Source organism: Scylla paramamosain, chromosome 34 (genome assembly GCF_035594125.1).
Source record: "Scylla paramamosain isolate STU-SP2022 chromosome 34, ASM3559412v1, whole genome shotgun sequence".
NCBI classification, from domain to species: domain Eukaryota; kingdom Metazoa; phylum Arthropoda; class Malacostraca; order Decapoda; family Portunidae; genus Scylla; species Scylla paramamosain.
This window is the reverse complement of record NC_087184.1, coordinates 10,408,749-10,428,516: the sequence shown is the minus strand read 5'-3', so window position 1 is coordinate 10,428,516 and position 19,768 is coordinate 10,408,749. Positions and strand designations below refer to the sequence as shown.

Genomic DNA, 19,768 nt, shown 5'->3' with positions numbered 1-19,768 from the left:
CTAGGAATATATTAACCAACCAAAAAGACCAAGGACGAGGAGGAGGAGGAGATCGACGACGACGACGACGATGAGGACAAGAACAGAGGTGATGAAACATTCTAAACATAAATCCTCGATGCTATTTTATTCACTAATAAACTAGGGTGGTATCACGCAGGCAGGAAGCTAAACAAGGAGAACGAGGAGTTGTTGTTTTTGCTTGAGAGGAGGAGGAAGACAGGAAAAACGAGGAAGAGGAGGAGGATGACGAGGAGGAGAGCGAGCAGTGATGACGAAAGCGAGTGAACATTGTGAGCAGGTGAGGATTCCAGGAACTCAGCCCAGCCCCGGGTAGTGAAGGCCGGACATGACGAACTCCACACTCCACTCCGCCACATCACCCCGTCGCTGCCTGCTGTGTCCCCCGCCTCCCTCAACCCGGCGGGGGGCAGGGAAGCAGGGAGGCACTTTAAAAAAACGGTACAGTCCCATTTAGCAGGGATAACTGATTAGCGGAGGGAAATTGGATAGCAAATGAGGCTGTGTTTTATGCTTTCCCGTTTCTTTTATTGAGCGAGGAGTTGGCTGGTTGGGTAGATAACTGTATACGATTTACTAAATGAAAAAAAAAATAATAATAATGTGACTGATATGCCTTTTTTCATGATATAGACTGAGTCAGTAAATATGCGTCATTTTTTTTTTTTTTTCTTAATGAGAAAAGTAAGAGGAATTTGGAGGTGGGAAAACACGAGGTGAAGCAGCACTTTTTTTATCTCTCCAATGTTTCGACTCCTGACTTGCTTCATACTCCCAGAACAAGACGAAAGGTGGGAGCGTAAAATAATGTTCTTCTGCTTCACTCCGTATTTTCTCATCCCCGGATTTTCAATATATATATATATATATATATATATATATATATATATATATATATATATATATATATATATATATATATATATATATATATATATATATATATATTCCATCAAGCTGTTATGCTAACCTTATTATTATTTTTTTTTATTGGTCATTCTTTCTAGCGTACGGTTTACCAGGTAAGACAGGTTTTCAGTAGGACAGAATGATGCATAAGTATTAATATTACATTAAAACGTTTAAGCTTTAGGTAACGTCAGTACAAATGAGAATTTATTAATGGAATGATAAAGAGGATCATAAAACTGAGCGAAAACTTTGAAAACTCACTACATTAGGTTAGATGAGGTTATATTAGGTTAGGTTATTAATGAGAGACCTTTAAGTGCACGGTAACCAGATATTGGAGAGGCAGTAAGTAATCAAACACCTGAGCACCTGGTTCTGTGTGACTGATTCAGCTCGCTACTGACCTGAATTTATTGAGAACAATAACAAGTCTCTCAAGTTATCAACCCTTCCAGTAACGCAACATCTTTTATCACTGAAGGAGGTGGAAAGGCTGGATTTTGAGATTACTTTATGTTAGTCTTGACCAAGAAGAAGAACTTGAGTGTAAAAAGGAAAAACAATTAGATTGAATTAACAGGTGTGGTGTCTTTGATACTCACCAAGTGCATGTTATCTTCCGTATCTTATCGGCCAGGAAAGTAAGTAAAAACCACCCGGCGTTCTCAGTCTCTTGCTTATGTCAATCTCCTGTGCGTCGATGCCTCACTGCGGCATTTCGTAACATAACTGTTCCATGTTAATTCCACCCACGAATAAGAATTCTCCACATGAGAAATGCACAAAATAATCCCCCACATGAAAAATTCCTGGGAAAAAAATAATAATATAACCTTTCATCACACCCCACGAAGATTTCCTCACATGAAAATTGGACCCAAAAATAATCTAATTCATGACAAATTCCTCCAAAGCTAATATAACCGTACGTTAAACCCTTTCTCCTTCTAGATTACACCTTGAATTATAGATTACACACTTCTTTCCTTTAAATTACATCTTTTATTCTCCTAGATTACACGTTTCTCTGCTTTATATTTACTCTGTTTATCTCTAATAGAGTAGTTAAATTGAAAAGGGCATTATAGGAATACCCCAAAAGATCTGATGCTGTTTGAACTCCGCTTGTATTTTTTTTTTCAGGAGAGCACGGTAGGGAAGAATTAAGAAGAGCTCGAAGACGGAAATTTAACTAGGGAAACTGACAGTACACGAGCATAACATCAAAATAACACCACTTAACATTTCTCAAAGCTAACCATCGGAATACCAGATAGTGATACCAGATAGTGATAGGCGAGATTAGGTCAGGTTAGGTTGGACAAGGCAAGTTTAGATTACATTAAGTTAGGCGAGATTAATTAAGTCAGATTAGGTTTAGGTTGGACAAGCCAAGGTTGGATTACGTTAGGTTAGGTTCGATTGGACAAGGCAAGGTTGAATTACGTGAGGTTAGATGATGTTACGTAAAGTTAGGTTGGACAAGGCAAGGTTGGATTACATTAGGTTAGGTTAGACTGGTAAAGGCAAGATTAGATTACGATACGTTAGGTTGAGTCAGGTTAGGTTTGATAAGGCAAGATTAAATTACGTTAGCTTAGATTAGGTTAAGTTAGATTACACTAGGTTAGGTGATCCGAATACCAAATAGTTTTTGGGAATATGATTTACAACACAAACCACCAGACCCAAACCTAGAATAGTATGACAGACAACCTACCTATAATTCCTTAATACATTAATACACAAACCTTCAATAAAAACCCCTTAACCCATCCAACAACAACAAATGGAAGAATAGGATTGCGGGTCGATTAATAGGTATGGAAAGACACCTTTAATTAAGCTTGAGTCAGGTGAGTGGAGCAGATATTACACTTGCGCACCTTTCCCGCCATCAGGAGGGAGAGAACAAGGTGTGGACTGGAGGGTGTGATGCTGGGAGAGTGCTGGAGGGAAGCTGGGTGAGGGATTGAAGGCGAGGAAGGGCTGAGGGCGTTAGGGGGATCGGATAGTGCAAAGGTGAGGATGTGAATCAGTTTAGAGTGTGTGGGAATGAGGTTGTGATTAGTGCGTGAGGTTGTTGGGTTGTGTCAAGGTAGAGATAAGGGAGGTAAATGAGGGTGGGATGGGAGGGAAGCGTATGAGATATAGAGGGAAGATAGGTATAACGGAAACGAAGAGTGTATGATGAGGTGTGAGGATGTGAGATGGAATATAAGGGTGTTTGGTGAGGATATGAGGTAATATGTGGCTGGGAAGTGAGAGATGTTACGATGTGGGATGAAGTAAGGTGATGTGGGAGAAGAGAAAGTTGAAAGTAGATGAGAAAAAAAAAAGGAAATGTAAGAATAGAATACGAGAAATGAGTGGAATGTGAAATAATGTGAAACTGAGAGATGAGAAAGATATGAGATGGGATAGAAAATGAAATAATATGAGATGGAGGTGGGCATTGCGGATGAGAAAGAGTGAGAGTGCATGATGGAGACGATAGGTGATGAGCGAATGGGAAATGAGGCGTGAGGATGTGAGTGAGGGAGGGTGTGAGGGAGAAGAGAAAGTCATAGGGGTGTGGGAGGGAGGACTGGAGGCTGGGCGTGAGTTGAGGGTGAGGGTGTGTCATGGTGGTGGGTGTTTATCATTCCAGCTGCCTCCCTCATTAACACCAGCCGACACTTGTTACCTCAGGGATTATTTTTCCTCCTTCACACCGAGGTGGAATGTATTGATTAGGATGAATGCGTGGGTGACAAGCATTCACTATCACAGTATCACTATAGCCACTTTATAATAAATATTGAGAATGTATGTGATCAGGGTAAGTATTAAGTTAGTGAGCAGTTAGATTCTAGAAGTGAATTTATGATTACCTATGTAACCGATCAGTAATAATACTATTGAATTTCTTCATAATCTGAGATAGTTATAATGTATGATTAAAGTGAATTCATGCAGTTTAACGTCATAATAAGGAGAGTATCGGTAAATTCCCCCACCCTCCCTTTTTTTCTCTCTCCCTACATGGTAAATATATTGGCATTTTAGTTACGTGACTGTGGCCACTTTGAAATAAACACTGTAAATCATTCGTACGTAACAAGAAAAAAAAAAAAAAACTTACAGTAGAATCATAAGCTCACGATGATGCTGACGATACACTGTTAGGTTAGGTCATGATGATGCTGATGATACATGGTTAGGTTAGGTCATGATGATGATGATACATGAAACTCATATTAAGTCAGCACCCGAGTTACATTAGCAATGACTCTTATGAAACGTCACGCGAGGGCAACAATGATTCCACACGCCGCGATAAATGATAAGCTACTTTCAAGTCAACATGGCCACCGCTTGCCCAACAGATATGAACACACCGCCTCCATCCCCACCACCTACTGAGACGGACGCAAAATAAGATAGTAGGAAAAAAAATAAAAATAAATAAATAAAAATAGGACGCGAGTATGGTAGGATATGTATACGTGGGAACTTTACCAGATAAGAGAATAAATAGCACAAGTGACGTTTATACATATTTGGATATTAGGAGAGGAATAATTTAAACACGGATGTATAGTATGGAATCTAGGCGTAGGAACTAACCGAACCGGCCTACCAGGAAAAGGAACCACTGCAGGGAACCAGATAGACAGGACCTCCCGACCTGTACCTCCTCTCCCTTCAGTCCCTCTCACTCTCCCTCTCTCCCCTCAGGGGCTCACGTTAGGCCTAAACTGCCCGGCGAATCTCGAACGTGTTACGGCCCACCATTACACAATTTTAGTAGATTCTACACAACTGCTGGACACATGTATTATATTCTCCAACGCAATGATAGGAACAGAATGACAAATAGTAGTCTCGTGTAATCTCGTCCTAACAATAATCAAATACATTGTGCTCTCCGGAAATTCCTCTCTGGTTGTAAAAATAATAAATAAATCCATCAAGGCAACTGCAGCAACTCGTTTGAAACACTACAAATGATATGTGTTGGACGCGAAAATATTGGAGAGTAGAGGAGAGGAGTGTAGAGAGAGCGAGCGTGAGGTGTAGAGAGCGGGCAGCCTTCACCTCCCCGCCCCCCGTCCCTTGCCAAACGTTATATCTGCCACACATGTTCCCTTCTCCCTCTGTCCTCCAAGAAGAAACGTTTTCCTTGCTTGCCTCGGGTGCGGGGGGGCAGCGTGGGGGTTGCAGATCCAAGCAAACCGCACCATTTACATCAAAAGAAATACATAATTCCAATAATTAAGGTTAGACTTCCTTTGTTCTCCTAGAGTTGACGGATGTGGCGAGAGGTGGAGCTGCCAGGCAAGTTAACAGTTCTAACTGGGAGGGTTTAACTCTGGAGGAACAGAGAGGATGAGCTGTGTTGATATGGTGGTCATAATACAACGTTAGCAATGTCATTCTGCAATATATCACTAACATCACATGCACGTTGAGTTGCCCTGCAGCCCAGGCAAAAATTTACCACAGATGTGCCTCAGCCTAGGATGGCCAGCAGGCGATTGGCTCACGGATAGAAGGGCTGCGTCCTGATTCGTCGACCGAGATAGAGGGAGGCTCCCCATTGGTCCAAAAGTGAACCGGAATGGTGCGTTGGCCAATGAAATACTCGGCGTCCCCAGCGCCAATGTTACCAGTACTTGGGGACATAATATAACCTCCTATCTCACTTCTATGGCCTTTTCGCGGACTAAGAAACTCTTCTAAGTATATACCAACAGTCCTGTGAAGAATTCCAACCCACTGCAGTAATTCTTCGTGTGGAGGGAGGCCTGTGAGAGGCGAGAAATAAAGGTGTTGGCGCTGGGTGTGTGTGGGCGCGTGGTGGCAGCGTTGTGATGGCCGCAGCCTGACGTGAGTCCCGCTGTTGTTGAGTCCACGCCATGGCCGCCGCCGCTATGAAAGACCCCAGGACTTTCTTTACACAGGGCACCGCTGCTCAGTTTGACTATGTGTACAACTTATACGAGGAAGCGGTAAAGCTGAAGGCAGAGCAGAAAAATAGGAAGCCTGAAGAGTTTTTGAAGCTGGATAAATGGTAAGTTAAGGCGAGAAAGAAGGAAGCATGTCATTGAACCTTCTTACTTTGTGTGGTTGGGCGGCCCTCTCCTCTCTCCGGGGAAGGGGAGAAACGTCAACCTTTTTGTGTTTCCCGCCCTATACACTTCCCCGGTGACGTGTGTTTAGTGGTGTATGTGATTGGTGATGTGTATAGTAGTGTATGTGCCATCCGTACGCCTACACGACCGCCCACAGCCCGCCCGCTCCCTCCAAGATTTGGCAACGCCGCGTCCCACACCCAGTCCAACATGTATATTAATTTTCAGCAAGAACAGCGATTTTTGTACCAGTGTATATCAAGTATGGCTCAGTCCACGTGTTGACTTGCACGTGGCAGGGGCGCGGGCGTGAGGGATGAGGGGTGGGGGGTCGGGGTGTGGGCGGCCGAGAAGTGAGGGTGGGGGGGTAGGGGGTCAGCACGCGGCACGCGGCCTCCACACCACCGCCGCCGCCGCCTTATTGTGGCTGGACAGGCGGCGGGCACACCTCAACTCTCACCTCTCACCTCTCCTTGGACACACTTCCTTACACCACCAAGAATTTTCCAGATTGTTCCATTTTTATTTTGGCCACTTATGAATTTTAATTTCCCCATCTATACCATTTTTTTATTTTTTATTTTTTATCCTCAAATTTTATTTTATAGTTTACATTTTTGCCACTTCAACTCAAGTAACTTAGCACACTAAAATTTGTCCGGACTTACAAAATTTTGGTTTCCGTTTTTATTTTGTCCAGTGATGGACTTCCCCTGCTTCTTTGTTTTTGTTTTCTTAAGTTATGAACGTTATTATGATTACAATTCTGGTAGCAGTAAATTGATTTTGCAACCTTAGCATACCAGGGGTTTTCTAGACAGCCTCTTTGATTAGGGTCCCTCACAAATTTTCCCTGCCTTCTGGAATTTTTCCTCTCGATATTGTTTATATATAAAACATTTCAATTATAAAAGTATGATGGTAGCGGTAATGTAGTAATTTCCTTGGTAATATTAAGTTTCGCCCCATCGAGGCAGTACCCGTGTGAACTAGGAATTTTCCATGGCTTGCTGTCTTGTGTAATCAGACTGCCACACAAATATTGCCACCAGATCTGTGTTTCCTTGGTTTTGGGCATGGCTGGTGTGCTCTGGTTTGATGGTTACCGAATTGCAGTTTGTTCTTTGCCCTGTTCTTCATACCGTGTGTTACTGGAATTTTCCATACACTTTGTCTTATTCTTGTGCTTATACCTGCTCCCATTTGTGCCCTGAATGTTGATTGTCTTCACTTGCATTGACTTTTAGACTGCTTGCTTATTGGTGAAGTGCAGTGGGTTTAATAATCATTCTCGTGCCGGCTTGTGTTGGCCAACTTATCTTTTGCAACCTCCTTAATTTATTATATATATATATATATATATATATATATATATATATATATATATATATATATATATATATATATATATATATATATATATTTTTTTTTTTTTTATTTATTTATTTATTTATTTATTTATTTATTTATATATTAAATTTATTTACTTATTTATTAGGACACCCAGTTAGAAGCTTTTAGAGATCAGGTAAATTTATGGATATGTGCCTGCATTATACAGGGTTTATGTATAGGCCTACTGGCTCCTTGCAGTGGCCCATAATGCTCTTAAACGTTTAATTATTTGAAGTGTGTTATAAGCGTATCAGTATTAACATAGTCGCATGTGTTCACATTAGGCGGGGCAGGAAAGTGTCATATGTAAAGTCAGGCTTTACTGAAATTTGATTGGTGTTAGTTTATACTTTCTGATCAATTAATTTGTGGCAGAATAGTTCTCTCTCTCTCTCTCTCTCTCTCTCTCTCTCTCTCTCTCTCTCTCTCTCTCTCTCTCTCTCTCTCTCTCTCTCTCTCTCTCCTAACCACACGATCTTTCTCTGAGTGAGTTTTGCTGTCAATTAATGATGCATGTTTTCAAGATAGTGGGATAGTTTTGTTACTTAGTTAGCCTGTTGTGTTACAACCTTGTAGTGCAGTGTAAGACAGTAAAGTAGTAAGAGGAAATTTTGATCTACTGGCAGGTTTGCTTAGGTTATTCTTAAACTGAAGATCTAAAAAAAAATAAATAAATAAATAAAAAAAAATAAATAAATAAATAAAATAAAATTATTATTGTCCTTAGGTTAGTAATTTACCTGATGTTTTAAATTTTCTCATGCATTTATTCATCACTCCCTAAATTGCATCAAAACAGTCACCAGACCATGTACTGTCTCACTCCCTTTTTCTGATTATACCCTGAAGCCCGTGGTTACAGTGCAAGTATACCATAGTTTGGGTGTAACTCAGGATTCTCTCAAATATATAGATTTTAACTTTTCTGAAGCCCATTTCATATATTGTATTTTCATCCCTCATTCCAATGCTGATGTTTAGTTCCTTAACAACCTGAGCCATAAATTTATTTGACAACCATGGGGACTTGGCAAGCGGTTGTTTTATTGCAATATGTGTAAGACACTGGTCACTGCAACCTTATGTGTGAAGGCATGCATAGGTGTCACTCTTCAATTGCTCCCTGAGCTCTTCGTTGTTAAAGTGGTTCTTTAGGGTGGGAACAGATTGCCAGCACAGTGTAAACCACTGTTTGCCTGGAAGTCTGGTTGACTGTCTCTTTTGAATGTTTTTGCAGCATTTGCTATGGAGTTGATCATTGTAGTTTTTTGCATATCACATTCTTAGTGTGCTTAATTAACTGTTGCTTACTTTGTTTTTAATTCATATATGTGAACCAAGAATTAAAGTTTTGTATCAGTTGTACTTGCTGTTACTTGTTCTCTTACCAGTGAATAGGATTTCTGCTATTTTTTTTTTTATTTATTTATTTATTTTTTATGTAGGAAGGATACTGGCCAAGGGCAACAAAAATCTAATAAAAAAAAATGCCCACTGAAATGCCAGTCCCATAAAAGGGTCAAAGCAGTGGTCAAAAATTGGTGGATAAGTGTCTTGAAACCTCCCTCTTGAAGGAATTCAAGTCATAGGAAGGTGGAAATACAGAAGGCAGGGAGTTCCAGAGTTTACCAGAGAAAGGGATGAATGATTGAGAATACTGGTTAACTCTTGCGTTAGAGAGGTGGACAGAATAGGGGTGAGAGAAAGAAGAAAGTCTTGTGCAGCGAGGGCTATGTTCCAATAACATGTTAAGTTTGTCTTCAGTGACATTAGTACTTTGAAGATACAGTCTGTTAGAGAAAAATAATCAGAAAGAAGAATTGTACTGACAGATTTTCTTTGTTATTGTAAGTGAAATAATATTCCTGTAATCTGTATATTGAAAGCTATATTTTGGATCTTATGTTAAAAACCAGCATTAAATTGTGGATTAAAACAGTGAAAACATGGCTATGTTAATGAAAGTGATATATTTATGACTGACTCTTGCAGGTACCAGAAAGAGTTACCTGTCAGGATAAAGGCCCGGGGGAAGGAGGCTCACCTAACCCATGAAGAACTATGCCTATGTATGAAATGGAAGCTCTCGGTAAGGAAAAGTTCAATACATATGTACGATGTTGTTTTATGAATTTGTTTCTGTTCTTGATCTGATGTTCCTGTTACCAATTTATTAGGGAAGTTAGAGAAAGAAATGTATTTCATGTGAATGAACTAATAATTGAGAAGTATTTGACACCTGTTACCTGTTATTTCCTCTTCAAGTCTGAGTCTGATTTAATATATCTTATTATTGTAAGGGCATTTCATTTACTGTGTTATTCTGCATTTGATAAATAATAATGTCATTCCTTATTTTTATATTTATTAATAACAAAGTAAATCTTAGTTTATGGAAATTGTTTTATTTCAGCGTGGAAAATTTTCTCCAAGATTAAAGGATCTAATTCAAATGAATACCCCACGCCTCTGTATTTCTGAAACCAAAAAAGCTTTCCGCCAACTGCAGAAGAGAGAAGACCTACCCTCTGCCGTCCAAGCCTTATGTAACTTGAAAGGTGTCGGTCCTGCAATGGCCTCCAGTAAGTGTTGCAGTATTACATGACCACTGGATCAGGTTTCAGTTTTTCAATTAGTCTGTTTTTACACATGACTTTAGATCAAGTCATTGCAAATTTGTTTTTACACATGACTTCAGATCAAGTCATTGCAAATTTATTACAAAAATTTTTTTTTTACAACAAACTCAGGTGGCATAAGTATCAACATAAAGAGAAGTTAATTTTGTCTGGACTAATTAGGGGAAGTGTAGTCAAGATTAAACTGTTTTTAATTAAAAAAGAAAAGTTGAGAATACCTTGTAGTAAAAATTCCTTTTTATAAAGCCTCTGTCCCATTAAAGAGGGTAGAGTCAGGGGCACCCTTGTGCCAGGCTGATGTACTCTTATCAGAGCAGGAAATATGAACACTTGTGTGTGCATGTATGTCTACATACTTCCATTGCTTTAATGTAAAAAACATCACCATAATAAATACCAAGCACCATATTAGTAAATTAATTCTCAGTATATTTATGTTCTGCAAGATGTTGAAGCTTATCATCCATGGTTGATACCCATACATCAAATGAATCATTTGGGGATTATACTTATACCAGAAGTATGTGGTTATGTGTGCACACAGATATACTCAGTATATTTGTTAGTATATAAATCACTGTTTTTCATACTCACTGGAGAAGTTTTGAAGCACACAAGAATGTACCAATTGTGAGTCATTCCTGTTGTGTATGTATATGTGTAGTCAGGTTCTCTCTTGTAAGAGGAAAGTGTACACCAACTCCTGTGCTGTATGACATTACATCCCTCCTCTGTTGTGTGTTATATTGGTGGGACGTGTGTTATGGCTTGAAGACAAAGATGTTGATTAAGTACATTGGAAAGATGCTAGTAATAGGGATAGTGTGCAGTATCAAGGTGAAACAAGTCTTGTGAGACTATAGCAAAAAATGAGTATAAGAAAAGTCAATGTGATGCCAAACTCTCTTCAGTAGGGAATTAATAGTGAATGTCCTTTACTGATAGTCCTCCCTTCTTTCCCTCCCTCATCTCCCCACTCATCTTTCCATTTCACACCCTCAGGACAACCATGGAAGACACGATAATGATGTAAATTCTTGGCGTACTTCATTCTTCCACTCGTCCTTCTTTCCCACACTGAGACCTACTTAATTATACATCATTAGCTGTCTTTTTACCGTAAGAATTAGCCAGTACTTTTAACCATTTCACTGATATATCTGCAGCACTGCCCTGAACTGCTGTATGAGAGAGAGAGAGAGAGAGAGAGAGAGAGAGAGAGAGAATCAAGGCTAATGAACATTTTGACAAGCTTGCAGGGTTTCAGGCAACCTGTGTGCATAGGCATGGGTCTCCCAAGTTAGCTACCTGAGTTACATTACTCACTCCCTTTTGGGAAAACATGTATCCACTGAAAACGGTTTTATTGTGTGGAAAAACTTCTCTCATTACAAAGTGCACATTGTCAGTATAATTATCTCAACTACAAACTATAATTATAGGTACTGAATACACTTTGTAGTGACTGAAGTTCTTGTTGAAATTGGTCTTCATGTGTTGCTTTATTTTGCAGCAATCCTGACGGCTGGGAATCCCGAGATGTGCGGCTTTATGGCAGATGAGTGTCTCTTGGCAATCCCAGAAATTGAAGGAATTGATTACACCACTAAAGAACTCATTAACTTTGTTGAACAACTGAAAACTGCAGCTAATAGATTAAACAAAGAAGGTAAGGAAGTGCTGTATTTAAATGACTAGTCAGTCAAGTAGAATGCAGTTGAAGGTCTTGTTCGATGCTTTACTTCAGTCCCATGAAATGCTTATCCCATCCCTGTCATATGTTTGTCTTCATATTTTACTTCAACACTTACTGTTATGTTTCCTGCTTGTTATTCACCCTCAAACATTTTTATTCTTCTAGATTTTTTTTTTCTTCTCTCTCCTTGCCATGGTCAACTGCTTCGTAAAGTTCTTCCTCTACTTTTTTCTTATATACTTTTTCTCACTGGAAGCTATATCTTTATTTTCTCTGACCAGTTGTATCACATACTCGTATACTCTTTTTTTCTTGTCAATTTTAGTTGAGTCTCACATTTTCTACCACCAAAAGTTTCCTTGCAACTCAAATTCCTCATCTACATGTCCCACAAACATGTAGTATATTGTTATTTATTTTATTTTTATTCTTTATCATCTTTATCCTAGTGTGCATTTTATGTTTTTAATTTTGAGTCACTTTATCATAATCTAATCCATAGATGTATCCAATATCCAAATCCTCTCTAATCCTTAGATGCATCCAGTATCCAGTACTCATTTCCTTAGCTTCAAACACTTCATTAGCACATTAAACCTGCCTTGGCATTCTACCTTACCATAAAGATACCTTTCTTTCACTTGTTCACATTTCTGCAACAGCTTATTAACTGAAACTTTACCCTGCCTTCTGTTTACTCCTTGTTCCACAATATGGCCTCTATTTCCACCCGTCATTTTATTTCTAGAACTGTATCAGTACCAAGTGAAGTATTCAGCTGATATTAGTTCTAATCTGATTTTATCTTTAATTTTTAATTTTTCAGGTAGATCTTAGATTTTGGCAGATTCAGTCAGCTTTGTAGTTGTTGAAAATCGGTGTTGTTCTTTAGAGTATTTTGTACAAGTAAATGTGAGGGCTTTCATGGTAATTGTCTTGATTATGCCTTTCTTAGATGTCAGCTTGGTACAAAGAATCTACAATAATAATGAATATAACTGGACCTTATCTTTAGATAAGACATTCTCAGACTTTAATATATTTTATTAAGGATGAAGGATAAATTTATTAGACAAATGCCTCTTTGGACTGGTACATACATAATACTAGAAAGATGACTTATTGTAGCATTGTGGGATGGATTGGATGTGGGTAGGTGGTGCAGTCTTGACCATTGATTTTGTCATTAACTGTTATCAGATAACCACTTTCTCATATGTACTTTGTGTATTTAGTGGAGATGGATTAGGATGACTTCAAGAATTGCTATTTAATGTGTGTTGCCATGTTTCCTTGGACTTGCCCTGTATTCCTCCCAGGCTCTGAAAACCATTGGAACCCACACAAAGTTGAGATGGCACTGTGGGCACATTTTGTGCTAGGAGACCTGAAGAAGGAGCTGCTTGATGGTATGCCAGGTGGAAACACCGGAACGCCAGCACCATCCTCCACACAGACACCAGCAGAGAATGGAGATGCACAGACCCAGTCCCCACAGAAGGCAAAGAATGTAAGTGGCACACCTGCTTAAATTTGAATGTAAAAATCCTTGTCTCTTGGAGAGGACATCCATGGTAATACAGTGGTGGCTGGTTTATTCTCATAGATATAATGAAACTTACTTTCTGGTGTATTTCAAAGTTGTATGTATGGACTTTGCTAATATAGAACTAAGATAAATATTACTTATTGTTATAGTTGAAAATGATTGAGGTTTAAACACGTGATTGATGGTAAAAAGTCAGCGAAGGATGAATCATTGTTTTGGGGCTCCTATCGAGCTCTTGTTACTCCAGAGGTGAGATGGCTGGTGGCAAGACCACATTACCCAGGAATGGGCTTGTGAGTGGTCTAAGGAAGTTTCCATCAGCTTCAGTACCTCTAACAAAGTGGAAAGTGTAAAGACAGTGTTGGAGGCATGGGGAACAAAGAAGAATGGTAGCACATGATAAAGGCTGGATGGAGAGCATTTATCTTAAGGATATCTGCTCTGATTAGCTGTTAAGGACAAGTGTAGGAGAGATGGCTCTGTTGCATTGCAGCAGGGTTGAGGCAGTTGTCTGGTAGCGTTGCAGACATGGATGTGCTTGTAGAACAGTCATTTGTACAAGTATACCTGGATCTCTCTCTGCATCAGGGCTGAATACTAGAATTGATTCCTATGTCATACCCAAATAGATGCATTCCATTTCCGTCAGAGGCCCCTGAGGCCATGTCCTTATGTATACATGTATCAGAGACCTGGACGTGGATGCGGAAAATGCACGCAACAATTAATGCATGCTATGTAAATGAGATATCTGAGAGGTGCACACAGAGTGATAAGATGAGACAGTGAGAGCAATGAAAGTATGTATGAGGTGTGGTGTAAGTTGTGACAGGGAGCACACAAAGATGCTATGGCCTTATTGAAAAGAAGAAGAATGAGTTTGTAAAATGTATATGAGTGAAGTTGTAGGTGCTAATAGGTGAGGAAGGCCACTTTGAAGAAAGGAGGATAGAATGTAGGGAGTATTTGTGTGGAAGAGGTATTGGTAGAGTCCAAGTGCTTGAACAAGCAAGATAGTATATTTGAATAGAAAGAAGTGGAGGCCCCTGGGATAAGCAGGTTTCAGAGATAGACTACCTTGCTCCACATACATCATTATTGTAGCTGAATGTTTCACACTTTTGGTACATTCTATTCATGGTTTTCCCCTTAACCTCACATCTGAGGGAGTTATCTTTTTCAACTACTTTTTTTTTTTTTTTTTTTTTTTCCCCCATGCTGTTGTAAACACTCCCTCCTTATTTGGCAAACTTTCCTGGCACTAGCTTTCTGCTACACTTCTTTCTTTTGCATTATGTTACACATTACTCTATACATTCTTCAAGCAAGCTCATCATTATAGTTAACCTCTTCCTCTTGTGTTCTGTTTCAGCTGCATACAATGCATATGGTATCACAACACTTTTACAACATTCTTTTGGCATTCATTTCAGACAACCTACAATCTATTCATCAGTTTTTGACCACTGCTTTGACCCTTTTATGGGACCGGCATTTCAGTGGGCATTTTTTTTTTATTAGATTTTTGTTGCCCTTGGCCAGTGTCCTTCCTACATAAAAAAAAAAAAAAAAAAAAAAAGACATTTTATTCATTGATATTAATTGAACGTTTTCAATATTTCAGGGAGATACAAACCCCGAGGAGAGCAATGACTCCATGGATTCTGCCTTTGCCAACAAGGAAAACCTCACTGCAAACACTAATGGCACCTCTGATGCAGAGAACAGCAGAGCTTCTGTCATTCTAAATTGTGAGGACACAAATGACTCTGTGGCAGTGTCAGAAGCAGCCAGTGAGCCTGTGTCTGAAGCCCCAAGTGAGCCTGTGTCTGAAGCTCCCAGTGAAACGGTCAGCGAGTCTGACACTCAAGATACCCCCAGCGCTGCCTCTGCCATCCGCCCCACAGACAGCACTGATGAACCAGCACAGAAGAAAATTAAGGTGGATGAATAGTATGTGGAGTGAGGAAGCTTGTGTACTCTGCTACCACCTGTATGTGGAGTGAGGTGGCTTGTGTACTATATTACCACCTGAATGTGGAGTGTGGTGGCCTGCATACTGTTATACCACCTGAATGTGAGTGCGGTGGTTTGTGCATTCTTTTACCAACTTTTCAAGCCCCACTCTGCCCCCCACTTTTTTTTTTTTCTCTCTCTCTCTTTCTCTCTCTCTGTCTCTCTCTTTCCCCCTATTATTTTTTTAAAAACTTCCCTGGATGGGCCTGGTAGCAGTGCCAGGACTTGTGTAGGGATGTAACACTGTTGTGACTTGGTCTGACTCACTGGCAGAGCTGCACCCCAGGAGTCTGAATCCCCCCACCCTTGTGCACTCATGTAACATACATTCCAAGAGGCTTTTTATCATGGAGAGATAACCTATTTTCTACATGAACTTTCCAGTCTGCAGCATGAGTTAGCCTTGGCACAGGAATGAGTTGGATGTAATGAATCCATTGCAAGGTTGGTAATGACCTTGTGCTTCAGGAGGAGACAACACTTCCAAATGAAGATGAACCTGGCAGATATGTAGCTTGTGGCAGAATCAATTAAGTTCTGCTTACAGCTGCTTTTTCATTTAATATCCAACTAGTGAGCTGTTCATCCTGTCGTGGATTCATTTCTCTGACCATCCACTTATGCAATGCCTCTGGAAGGATGCCCTCCCTGTGCATCCAGCTGAGGATGTGGACTACCCTTAATTGAGTGTTTTATTTACAGTTTGCATAGATTTTTTTACATACATATATATGTATATATATAAGTATTTTAACGAATTTTGACATTTTACAAAGTCTGTGCAGGGTTGGGTGGATTTTTAGTGGTGCAACCTGCATTATGTTCATTGCACGAAAGTCTTCACATACAGTCCACTGCCACAGAGTGATTTAGGCTCACCATCACATCATTCATTAGTATTTGTCCCTCAGTTTGGAAGGTTAGACTAATGGCAGAACTTTCTTGACATTACCGTAAAGGCCTTTTGGAGTTGCATTAACTTTCACAACAGTGTTACACAATGTCCAGGAACCCACGTCACCAGGAATTAGTCCCAGTAGGCCTTGCATTCTTGTACAGTGAGTCCTTGCATAATGGGATTTATTTATTTTTTTTTTCATGCAAATTGAGTGAAAAATGAGCCTGGGAACATAAGTTCAAGATGGACTAATGGGGCACATTTTTTGTTGCTTTTTGAGAAAGGAAAACAAATTACTGATACAGGTTAGGCAAGGGCTTACTGTATGCACATCATTGGATTATTTCATTGATCTTAGCTATTACAAGAATTTGTATTAATTAATTTCTGGAGTGTTAGTATAATTGATTCGAACTCCTTGTATTTCACCATTCATAAACACATACTTTTGTGTATGTTTTGTTTGGTATTAGCAGATGTTGAGAGAATTTATTATTGGTAAAGTAATTTGGGGATCCCTCACTCGATCTGCTCCACACAAACTTTCAGGTCTCCGCAATAAGCATGAATGTCTAATCTAGCCAGAGCATAGCTGCATGTCAGTGCTCTTTGCAGTGTTCTGGTAGGCAATTTTGGATGATACAAAATGGATAGGGTGACAGCAAGTGTTGATGATAGTGAATGTTGTAAGAGACCAAGTGGCAAGTTGATATTAGTAGGTAACAGGCATAAAAAGAAAACCCACCACTATATTCTGTTTGAACATCTTAAGTTTAGGTAATCAAGTATATTACCCTTGCAAAATAATCTGAATTTAAATTTAACACCTTGGAATGACCACCTAAGGCTATCTAGAAGACTAGATAACTGCTATTACTTTCACTTTCTCCATTTTACAATCTAAGGTTATAGTAATTCGAGTAATAAGGAGTAATTTAAGATGTCATTAATAAAAGATGTTTCATTACTGTTTACAAGAATAACTGGTGAATATATATATTTTTTTCGTTTGACATACAAGCATGTAAAATGAGTGAGGAAGAAAGCATTGAAGAGCACACTTCTTTTGCTATGTATAGGTCTTTATATGTAGCATTCACATGTGGCTCCAAACCTCAGGCTGCCCCTCTGCTACACACTTCTATTTATTCAAGTTCTGTATTTATTTTCGTTGTATTCCTCGGTAAACATTGTATCATTATGACAGGTACCACATTCTGTTGTCAAGCAAAGGGCTAGATGTTGGCACGTAATGCAGTGCTAACTCAGGCAGTGTGGGAGACATTGAGCGGGTCATAAGCTATTCAGGTGGAGGAAGGTTGTGCACCCTTAGTGGGAAGGGGGTTCTGAGGGGGGGTGAGATGTTCATGTCATCAACAGAGGCTCCAACACCCAGGCATGGCTGCAGATTAGTGCCTCATGGACAATAAATTTTTTATATGTCAGCAAGGAAACAAGTTGGCAGAGGAAAGCCTGGTGTTTTTGTAGCAGGTCCCATGCTGCACATCACTCCCGTGCTGACTCCCTCCCCTCCATTCCTTCCCCAAAGCTATCTCTTTACATTCCCCCTTCCCTTCATTACTTTACCCTACTTCATTTGCTCCCACCAACTTCTAACATTTCCCTTCCCTGCCTATTCTTGGCAAGGAGCCATGGAACTGCCCAGAGAATTTGCTTTCCCTGCTTGATGAGTATAATTTATCTCCCCTCCTTCTAGATGATCCAAGTTTCTTATAAATCTTTTGACCTCAGGCAGGTCTTCATAAGACTGTCTGAAAGTAACCTATTCCATTACTAATGGAAATTTGTATATATGGACATGTAGAGGCCACACTACACTCAAGACGGAGCATAGGGATTTCACCGATTAGAAAGTTGAATTTTTGGGGCTTCATTAGTTAATCAGTTTATTACTTGTAGCTTAACACTGAGCATCTGGACGAAGGAAGACAATGCTCTGGTAACTGAAATGTCAATTTTTTTCCAGTTCAGACCTGACTGATTTTGTGAGGGTTGGAAGACTCCTGGCTTCTCTGGCTCCTGTAAGCACTATCCCTCTCCTCCAATAACAATATCCTGCCTTGTATAGTCCCATGGAAAAAAATGCTTATTTTTCTATGTAAAATCATGAGAGGACGGCAGTAAGAGCACCGTCCCAGAAACATAACCCGAGCTCTGTCTCCTGACCCCTCTCCCTTCCTAACCTGCCCTTCTCCCTCTCTTTCCTGCCCACTCCCCCATCACCCTATCCTGGGAGGTCATTGATCATTGTGGGTCTGGAGATCATCATCATTGTAGGTAGTTGTAGGTGTCATTATTATTTAATCAGTAGACTTGCACACAAATACCTGAACTCTAGACTTTGGGGCTGTACAGGTGTGCATCCCTGGTCTTACTTCAACCAATTATTACTGAACAATGAAAACCTTATTATTAATGAATAATAAAAAAAACTGGAGTGAATGCTACCACAGATATGGCCTTACACAACAGGAAGATTTGGTGTTTTAGTATATTCTATTTCAGTTTTAATGTGATAGAATTAGTTCAAATAAAGGATTCACACCAGAATCTTCTTGTTTTGGTGCCCAATGGCGTGAAAGAAGAAAATGTGTGTTGTGTGACTGCCGGGTTATGTAGGTAATGTGACAACTGAAAAAGTGCAACCAATATTTCTACAAGTATACCAGCAGAACTATCATCCTTGCTTTTAGCAAGGATGACTCCTGCTCTTCCTAGCCAGCATGGGAAGCCACATTAACAAGGAAACAGTAAGACAAAGCTGATTTCTGTTACCACCAAAATGTGCTGAAGGAATGGCATACAAGAATTATGGCACCCCTTGCTGTAATGAGGTATGTGACAGATAAAACACTGAACATTTGAAAATCCTGGTCCCCACCCAGCCATGCCCAGGTTTACCTCACTTCAAGGGAAGTGAGGCAACTGACCATACTTGGCATGTACCCGGGAACTTCTTGGAACTGTCAAAAGCCCACTGGCTAGGAGGTCATGATTCACAGTAATCCTTTGTAATGATTGCTTGTGGCCACTCTTGGACACTTACCTTTCTGCAGCACAGGACATCTTATTGTGTGATCTATGAGTGGAAAAGAAGTGGGTTTTTTGTTAGATTTCAACTTTATGAACTTTTCCTTTTTGGCTTTCAAAATATGTTGGTTACCTCATAAGAGAGAGTAAGTTGGACTATTTGATGCATGCAACAACTCACTCACCTCACTTCAGCATGGGCACCACAATTGCTCCTGATACCACATCAGCTTCACATTGTTCCATTCCTCCCTTGATAGTTCATAATAGCCAACATCTCATATATGCCATAAACTTCATCTTGGCACATTCCACCTGATATACAACCTCTCATCTATTAATGGTCTTGGTATTATTATCCAAACTTGAAGTTGCCCTCACATGCCTGTACTGCCATCTATACTATCCCTGTACTGAACATTATTGTTTTGCCCACAAGTGATCAACAAAAAAGCTGAAAGGTGACAGTGTATC

At 39.8% G+C, this 19,768-nt stretch overlaps 1 protein-coding gene across 1 annotated transcript; it reads left to right on the top strand.

Moving 5' to 3' along the window:
- Positions 1 to 5,613: 5,613 nt before the first annotated feature.
- Positions 5,614 to 18,814, top strand: LOC135090148 (uncharacterized). Its single transcript, XM_063986543.1, has 6 exons — positions 5,614 to 5,989; positions 9,438 to 9,534; positions 9,859 to 10,027; positions 11,598 to 11,753; positions 13,100 to 13,290; positions 14,954 to 18,814. The coding sequence occupies exons 1-6, from the start codon at positions 5,835 to 5,837 to the stop codon at positions 15,281 to 15,283; spliced, it is 1,098 nt and encodes a 365-aa protein (XP_063842613.1). The 5' UTR covers positions 5,614 to 5,834; the 3' UTR covers positions 15,284 to 18,814.
- Positions 18,815 to 19,768: the final 954 nt, after the last annotated feature.